Raw genomic sequence first — 9,351 nt, forward strand, 5'->3', positions numbered from 1 at the left:
CAAAGATATAGCCTCATTTTTGCCAGATTTCTCTGAAGATAATCTGAGCCACTTTTGTGAAAATCGGACAAACCGCCATTTTTGCACAACTTCGTCAAATTCGTTAACCCACTTTTGGAAAACATTTTGATATATAAAAAAACTTTTGATAACGTTCAGAATGCTCTGAAGATTTGAGCCAATTTTGGTGAAAATATTCTAGGGTGAGTTTGTAAAAGATGATTTTTTTTTTTTTTTTTTTCCTAAATTGCGAAAATCTTGACCTTGAGATTTTGGTATCCATTCGACTTGATGAGCCAAGGAATCAGAGGGATTTTTAATTTTTTTAAAACCTTATGGTTGGTAAGTTATTAGTAGAAACATTAGTGCAAATTTGGCCTGTTGGTGGCGCTACAGAGTTTAGGTTAGAGATTCCGAATTTGCTGTGGCTATTGATGAGACTTTCCTCTATCTGTGTGCCAAATTTCATAACTTTCCTGCAGGCGGTTCTATAGGCTTCATAATACATTAAATTTGTAAAATCACGAGTCCTGTTCCGTGCTTCAGCACAGTTAGCGCTCACACTGCATGCGAACCGTGCCCGAGTCCAACTGAATCGTGCTCTGGCCCACCTCTTCCAAGCGGGCCAGGGACGGCTAAACGAACCGCGCTTTGGTGGTCAAACGCACTCGGGCACAGTTCAAACTACCTAGTGTGAGTACACCCTTAGCAAGTTTGGTTGCGAAGATATAGCCTCAAGTCCATTTTCCATAAATTTTGTCAAATCCGTTAACACGCTTTACGAGAACGCTTTGATTTATTGTAAATCTTTTGATTACTTTTTGCCAGCTTTCTCTTAAGACAATCTGACCCAATGTTGATTCCAATTTTCAGGAGTAGTTTGAAAAATAACAACAGGAGGGTGCTATAAAAAAAATGGAAGGAGGGATAATAGACAATGGCTTGGATGTAGAACAACAGAGTTTTGTTCTGACTCAGAGTCTAAAAAGAGTTTAGAAGCTGAAACAAAGAATAAATGACAGTGCAGCAGAAGAAACCTTGGTAATAGCACACTGTCACTGTCAAATTGACATGAATGAAAGTATGTTTTATTTAGTATCTCAGGCAGTTATAAAATCATTTTTGTAAATACAGAATTCACCATGTTGCATGAATACAGTTAGCGTTATAAAATGTTACTAAAACTTAATCAATACAGTACAAATTTGGTATCCCAACAGTTATATAATTGCCAATAATATAACATACAGCACACAATATGTAACATTTAGTGAAAGAAAGATGAAAGAATGAAAGAGTCATTCTTATACTTGTACTGATCAAGTCAGATTATATTCCTTGTACAGCAGATAATTTTTAATCAGAGGTGGAAAGGAATCCATTATAATGGCATTACGGAGTCTTTTAATGGTCATGTGTTTTCTGATTTCCAGACGACAGAGGTGCTTCAAGGATCTTGGGTTGTCTGGAAGAAATTCAAAAGCTATTAGTCTGCGTTCCCTGAGACTAGAGAACCATCAATCTGCTGCTAGAGAACAGGTATTGTCTTCTCACACGCATCCGGACTTTCTTTATTTTACTCAGAATGAAACTTCCATACGTCATAGAGAGACTGCCTGAACAGTTAAGTAATTAAATGTGAACCCAGTGAACTTACTCAAGATGGTGTATATCTCCTCCCACTCCTTTTGCTTCTCCAGGATAGATCTCAGTCGTGAGCAGAGGGGGACTTGGCTAACGTAGTCCAGCAGGATCAGTACCACTCGTCCCGACAGGTCAACCAGGCAGCACAAACTCATGAAGTCACAGAACTGTGATGCAATAGCAACATAGACATAGCAATTTAAATGTTTTATTATTAATTTAGTAATATAAAATAAGTGGTAAGACTTACAAATATAGCTGCAAGCTGCAATTAAGGGCCCAAGCACAAGAGAGGATAAATGAAGAGATAACAAGCTTATGCTACTTAAGACCAGGGTTCTTCAACCCTGCTCCTGGAGAGCTACCTTCCTGCAGACTTAAGTTCCAACCCGACTTCTACACAAGTTGCCCTGAACACCTTGATTCCCTGGTCCAGGTCTGTTTGATTAGGGTTGAAGCTGAACTCTGTGGTATGGTAGCTCTCCTGGAGCAGGGTTGGAGACCCCTGTTAAAGACATTTGTATTGCAAGTGAGTTTGTTGATGCTTGTAATAACGCATACCAAGTTTGGTCAGAATTCTGCTATAGCATTGTGAACATACAGCCTCATGTCCATTTTGCACAAACTTTGTCAAATTTGTAAACACCCTTAAAGAAAATGTTTTGGTATATCAAAAAGCTTTTGATAACTTTTTGCCAGAATGCTCTGAAGATGTTCTGTCAAATTTTGGTGAATCTTGACCTGTAGAAATTTAGATTTCAGCATTTGACTCCGTATAAGACAAGGAATCAGATGAAAAAGGGATTTGCTTTTAGACCTTATGGTTCAAAAGTTATTAGCAGAAACGCAAGTGCAAATTTAGCCTGTTGTTGGAGCTAGAGAGTTTGAGTTAGAGACTCAAAATCTGATGTGGTTAATTATAAAACTGTCCTCTATCTGTGTGCCAAATTTCATAACTTTCCCACTGGAGGTTCATAACAATACGCTAAAGTTTGTAAATTTGTAAAATTCAGCATTTGGCTACAAAATTTCAAATAGGCCATACTCAAAATGGCTGACAAAGTAAAATTTGGTACCATTTGATTTGGTATGCTACTCCAAATCTAAAAATCTAAGTTGGTGAAACTTTTCAGAAATTATAAACAAAAATATGCATTTTTATATCAGTAGTACTTTTGACCAGTAGGTGCGGCTGTGGCAAAATTATTTGTGTGCTCTCTGGTCATGCTTGGTTATAACCAAGTCTTACCAAGTTTGGTCAGAATCTGCTAAAGTGTTGAAAAAAAATATAGCCTTGTCCGTTTTTGTGTAAATTTTGTTAAATTTGTTAACATGCCTTATGAGAACAGTTTGGTGTATCGGAAATCTTTTGGTACCTTTTTGACAGCTTTCTCTGAAGATGATCTGAGCCAATTTTGGTAAAAATCTGACAAACCGTCTAGGACAAGTTTGAAAAAGTCGATTTTTCACAAAATACAAAATTAGTAAAATTTTAGAAATAAGTAGAATTTTTAATTTTGGTGTGTATTGGAAATTTGCCAAGAAATCAGAGGGAAAAAGAATTGTGCTTTTAGACCTTACATTTTAAAAGTTATTAACAGAAATATAAATGCAAATTTGGCCTGTTGGTGGCGCTAGAGAGTTTGAGTTAGAGACTCCAAATTTGATGTGGTTATTGATGAGGCTGTCCTCTATCTTTGTACCAAATTTCATAACTTTCCTGCCAAAGGTTATATAAGATTTGTAACAATAAGCTAAAGTGTTTGCAAAATACAGCATTTTACTACAAAATTCGAAATGGTAGTAAAATATGGTACCATTTCATTCAGTATGCCGCTACAAATCTAACACTATCAATCTTATGCTTCTAGACCCTAATAACAGAAATATGAGTGCAAATTTGGCATATAGGTGGCGCTAGAGAGTTTGAGATAGAAATTCCAAATTTGCTGTGGTTGATGTTGAGACTGTCCTCTATCTATATGCCATATTTCATAACTTTTCCGCAAAACTAACAGATACAACCAAACAAGTGCTTGGCCCCCTAGTAATGTACCATTAGTCATTGAACTGATTTCATAAAACTAACACTGAGTAACATTTAATATTCTAGGTTAATGTTTATTTGTAAATATTTGTTACAATTTATTTGTACAACTTTATTTGTTAAAATCTACTTATGTAGACATTTTAATTACCCTGGATTAATAAATACTGTAAATTTTTTTTCATTATTTTTGTAAATTATTACTAAATAAATGTTTAATTAAACTGAGATGGATAGGCCTTGGTACAGAACTTTTTCCCCCCCCAATATTCTGTTGTCAAGCCCAAAACTCACAGGTATTTTGTCTTCTCCCTCACAGAAGACACAACGTGGTTTATGTAGAAATATGTCTTTCCAAATAGACCCCAGGGTGAAATGGGAATCGTGGTGACAGTGGAAACATTTGTCTACATCATATCCATTATTAAGAAGTAATCGCATCATCTCCTCATCCCTCAGGCAGTATTGTAAGGCGGTGGGAAACACTGTGTCGTTGACCTCTGTGAAGTAACAGTTGACTTCTGCTTGGCTGGCCAGGAGAATCCTGACAATTTCGTACCTCCCTGCTCTCACCGCCACTAGGAGGCACTGCAGGGGATCCAGGTCTGGTTTGGCTCCAGCATTCAGCAGCATCTCTGTGCAAGTCACATCTCCATTGGAGACTGCAAAGTAAAGGGCGCTCCTGCGCATGTCGCTGTAGTTGTCGGAGATGGTTTGGTCAAGTGGAACATTCACATCAAAACCGCTGTCAATCAGGAGCTGCAGGCACTGTGCATGACCTCCATCTGCAGCAGAGTGTACTGGACTCTGGCCAGACTCGATGAGAGCTGTCTTGCTTGTGACTGATAGCAGTATTTTTAACACACTGTGAATGGAATTGGTATGACACAGGTAAGTATGTGTGTAAGGTTGTTTTGAACACTCAAACTATTTACTTTGACTGTTAATAGAGGTTTCTTATGGAAACTCGCAATTCTTTGAAATTATAAAGTTGTAAAGTCAGAATTTCAATTTTGTCTTTTTTCCCCTCAAAATAGGACTTTATCTCCTGATTTCATAGACGAGGTTTAAGCCTAGTCCTAATCTAAAATGTTAGTCTGAGCTGTTTCAACTGCAAGAAACTTGCACTGACTGATCTTAAAACATATCAGTGCCTTTGTTTTGTCTCAAGATGGACACCAGTTATGTTTTTTCTAAGGCAAGTTTATAAAAATTGCTTAAACATCTTAATTGAACTATGGCCTAATCCTGGTTTAGGCTAAGCCTTGGCTATGAAACCGGGCCTATAACTCACAATTGCAAATTTATATCTTACAGTTCTAAGAATTTTTTTTTCCAGAATTTCTAGAAAAAATGTCAAAATTGCGAGAGATAAACTTGCTTTTGCAAGAAAAGTCAGAATTTTGAGATACAAAACTTGCATCTGAGTTTATATCCCACCATTCTGAGAAAAAGGTCAGAATTGCAAGTTTATATCTCTCGACTTTATAACTGTGGGTTTATATCACAATGAGAAAAGTAAGAATTGTGAGTTTATATCATGCTATTCTGAGAAAAAAAGAAATATCTCAAAATTCTGACTTCATAACTAGCAATTCTGAGAAAAAAGTCAGAATTGTGAGTTTATATTTTGAAATTCCGACTTTATAACAAGCAATTCTGAGAAATAAAGATATTGTGATATGAACTCGCAATTGCTAGTTAAGAAGTCAGATTTGCGAGTTTGTCTGACAGAATTAAATTGAAAGTTAGAAAGTTAGGTTCTGACTTTTTCTCAGAATTGTGAGCTTATATCTTGCAATTTACTTAATAAAATGTTGTCAGAATTGTGAGATATAAATTCACAGTTCTAAGAGCATATCAGTGTTTTTTTCCCCTTAAAATCTGACTTTGTAACTCGCAATCGCAAGTTTATATCTCCTAATTCAGAGAAAAAAAAGTCAGAATTTCTAGGAAAAATGTCAGAATTGGAAGATATAAACTTGTGTTTGCGAGTTTGGGATTTGAATTTGGGACGCCCGTAATGTAACTGCGTTATGTTGGCACGCCAACAGAGGTACCCATATAATATTTTTTTTTTTTTTTTTTTAAGACCCAACTCTCTCATGTTAATGGTATTTTAGTGTTTGCCTAATTCAAATAATTCTACACTCACAGGTAGTGACCCTCGAAGGCTGCACGATGAATAGGAAGATGCCCAGTCAAGCTGGCAAGGTTTGGCGAGGCTCCATTTTCGAGAAGAAGCTCCACACAGTCTGGATTTCCAGAACCAGCTGCGTCCATCAGCACACTTTCACCCTTACAGGACTGTGCATTCACATCGGCTCCTTGTGAAGATAGATGGATTAAAATCGATTTAGAACTAATCTTTCTCATTAGTGTGATGAACGTCTCTCACCACTTTCGATGAGAACTTCAAGGACTTCTAGATTAGCGTATTCTGCTGCTACATTCAACGGCGTCACTCCATGACAGTCCCTCCCTGATATTTGGCCACCACGTCTCAACAGTAGCATTAAGATATCAATGCAACCAACTTGGGCTGCTTCATGCAGTGCCGTCCACCTCTTGAAACACACCTGATCCACTTCAGCTCCATGTGCGATGAGGGCGTACGCCATTTGGTAAGATCGGACTCTTACCGCTTGGACAAAATAAGGAAGAGAGTTATAGTTATGGAAAGTACAAGCAGGTACAATCAGCTAATCAACTTGTAAACTGTGCTTCACCCAGAAGAAGTGGAGACTCCTTTCTGCTATTGGGGTTGTGTGGTAGTGCTCCATGTTCCAGAAGGATCCTGACATTCTCCTCCAGTCCAGCTTGAACTGCTAAAGTCAAGGCAGTCTCTCCATTCCTACCTTTCTCTTCTAAGTCTTGCTGACTGGAGACTGAATTATATGAAATCAGATATCTCAAAACCAAATGTTAAGTATGTATGTCTGGCACAATCTCAGTAACTTATCCAACACTTTCATTTCTATCAGAGTTATGTACATCCATGTTGATGACTCACCCAGAATTGCCTCTAGTACTTTCGCTGATGGTTGTATGGCGGCCCGGTGGAGTGGTAGAAGTCCTATACAATCCACTTCCTTGAAGGCAGAAGGAAATTGCCTGAGCTCAAGGATGACTGCAGTATCACCTTATGATCAGAGTACACCAACAGATAACAAATGTAATTGAATGAAAATTTAGATTTATTAGAAAGTAATTGCATTTTTTGTCTCACAATTCTGACTTTTATTCTTTCAATTGCGACATCTTGCAATTCTGACTTTTTTCTCAATTCTGAGTTTGAAAGTCAGACTTGTGAGATAAACTCACAATTCTGACTTTTTTAAAACAATTATCTTGTCTGAATTGTGAGATATCATTCTAAATAATTCGCAATTCTAAAAACATTTTTTCCCTCAAAATTGGACTTTTGCAATTAAGAGTTTATATCTCACAATTCTGATACAAATTTGCATTTGTGAGAAAAAGGTCAGAACTGCGTTATATCTTGCTGTTCTGACTTTATATCACGCAATTCTGACTTTATATCTCGCAATTGCAAGTTTATATCACACAATTATGAGAAAAAAGTCAGAATTGTGAGTTTGCGTCTCACTAATCTGACTTTATATCTCACAATTGTCAGTTTATATCACGTAATTCTAAAAAAAGCCAGAATTGTGAATTTATTGCTCGCAATTGCAAGTTTATAGCACGCAATTCTGGAAAAGTTAGTATTGTAAATTTCTATCTTGCAGTTCTGACTTTATAATTCGCAATGTTGTCTATATCAAGCACTTTAGACTTCATATCTTGCAATTGCAAGTTTATTTCAGATCATTTGGAGTAACAAAGGCAGAATAGTGAATGTATATCTTGCAATTCTGACTTTATATCTCACAATTGCCAGTTTATATCTTGCAATTATGACTATAACTCACAATTGCGAGTTTATATTCCACAATTCTGACTTTATAACTCTCAAATGCAAGGTTAAATCAGGTAATTTGGAGAAAAAAGGCAGAATAGTGAATTTTATATCTTGCAATTCTGACTTATATGTCGCAACTGCGAGTTTGTATTTTGAAATTATGATATGTATTTTTGACTTTATATCTCTCAATTTGGATAAAACAAGAACTGAGTTTGTCTCTCACAACTGTAAGTTTATATCACACAATTCTGAAAAAAGTGAGAATTGTGAATTTATATCTCGCAAATCTGACTATCTCGCAATTGCAAGTTTATATCTTGCAATTATGAATATATTTCTGACTTTATCTAAATTGTGAGATATAAAGTCATACTAAAAACTGTAAAGTAAGAATTGCGCGTTTATATCTCACATTTGTGTGTTTATATCTCGCAATTCTGACGTTATAACTTGTAATTGCATGTTTATATCTCGCAATTCTGACTTTATAACTCACAACTGTAAGTTTATTTCATGCAATTCTGAAAAAAAAAGTGAGAATTGTGAATTTATATCTCACAATTGTGTTTATCTCGTAATTCAGACTTTATAACTCGCAATAGTGAGTTTTTATCTCGTAATTCTGACTTTATAACTTGCAGTTGCGAGTTTATATCTCACAGTTTGGAGAAAAAAAGAGCAATTGCCCGTTTTTATTGTAAAATAAGTTGCAACATATTTTTTTTTTTTAGTTCAGTGGTGGAAACTGGCTCCTATATTTAATAGTTTCATATACAGTGTTAGCTTGATGAATCTACAGTATAAATTTGGAAAAATCTCACTGTAAAAGCTAAAATACATTTGAGGCACAAATTAGGAGTTCCTCAGATTGTTACACTGGTGGAACCCTCTGAAGAACCTCTAGGTTCAACAAGATGCAACCCTACACCAACTTTGAAGTACTTGAAATACTTTTCTTAAATGCAATATAGGACAGGGATGTCTCATCCTGCTCCAGCAGGGTCACTGTCCTGGAGAGTTTAGCTCAAACCTCAGTTAAACACAACAAGGTTCTTATGATTACAGGCAGGTAAGTTGGGAAAAGTTGGAGCTAAACTCTGCAGGATGTTGGCCCTCCAGGACACCCCTGCAATAGGATATTTGAGGGACCTTCAGAAGGGTCCTGATGTTCCTCAGGGGGTTCTGCAGATGTGGCGATCTGAGGAACCTCAAGTGTTTTTTTAATGTTTATGGTGATAGAACAGAAATAAACTATTTAAATCCAACAAGTGACATTGATTCATTACCTGTCTCGATTGCGGCCAACAGTTTTGAGTTTTCATCACTGGCGGAGCTTCAAAAATATAACAATGTTTTAAGACAAAGAATTGCTATATTGCCATTTTAGCTAATAAATTTTAATGAAATCATGCACGTAGTAAAAAAAGAATCCATCAATCAGAATCACACTGTGTGTTAGTTCAGAAAATGTTATGTGAACACACATACCTGTTTTTCGATATTGCAAATGCTTCATGGCAAGACTCTTCAATGCTCAGCTGGATGAGATAATCGGTAAATTCATCTTGATTCATCTTGTCCAACATAACATGCTCATCTAGAAAATATGTCCCAAAAAATCAGAGGCCATTAAAATAAGTGCAAAATGAGAAACAAAATGAGTTATATTTACAAACAGGAACCTTTTAGTAAGTGTGAAGTAACTAGACTCATCAAGGTCAGGTTTCTAACC

General features: G+C 36.3%; 1 protein-coding gene across 1 annotated transcript; it reads right to left on the reverse strand.

Annotated features, from left to right (window-relative positions):
• Nucleotides 1-1,319: 1,319 nt before the first annotated feature.
• Nucleotides 1,320-9,193, reverse strand: LOC141301412 (ankyrin repeat and SOCS box protein 15-like). Its single transcript, XM_073831645.1, has 9 exons — nt 9,108-9,193; nt 8,906-8,952; nt 6,705-6,833; nt 6,421-6,579; nt 6,090-6,335; nt 5,847-6,018; nt 3,986-4,556; nt 1,658-1,811; nt 1,320-1,465 (listed from the first exon to the last, which is right to left on the reverse strand). Exons 1-9 carry the CDS (start codon nt 9,191-9,193, stop codon nt 1,320-1,322), a joined length of 1,710 nt encoding a protein of 569 aa, XP_073687746.1.
• Between the last annotated feature and the right edge of the window lie 158 nt (nt 9,194-9,351).

Source organism: Garra rufa, chromosome 25, assembly GCF_049309525.1.
Source record: "Garra rufa chromosome 25, GarRuf1.0, whole genome shotgun sequence".
Lineage (NCBI taxonomy): Eukaryota > Metazoa > Chordata > Actinopteri > Cypriniformes > Cyprinidae > Garra > Garra rufa.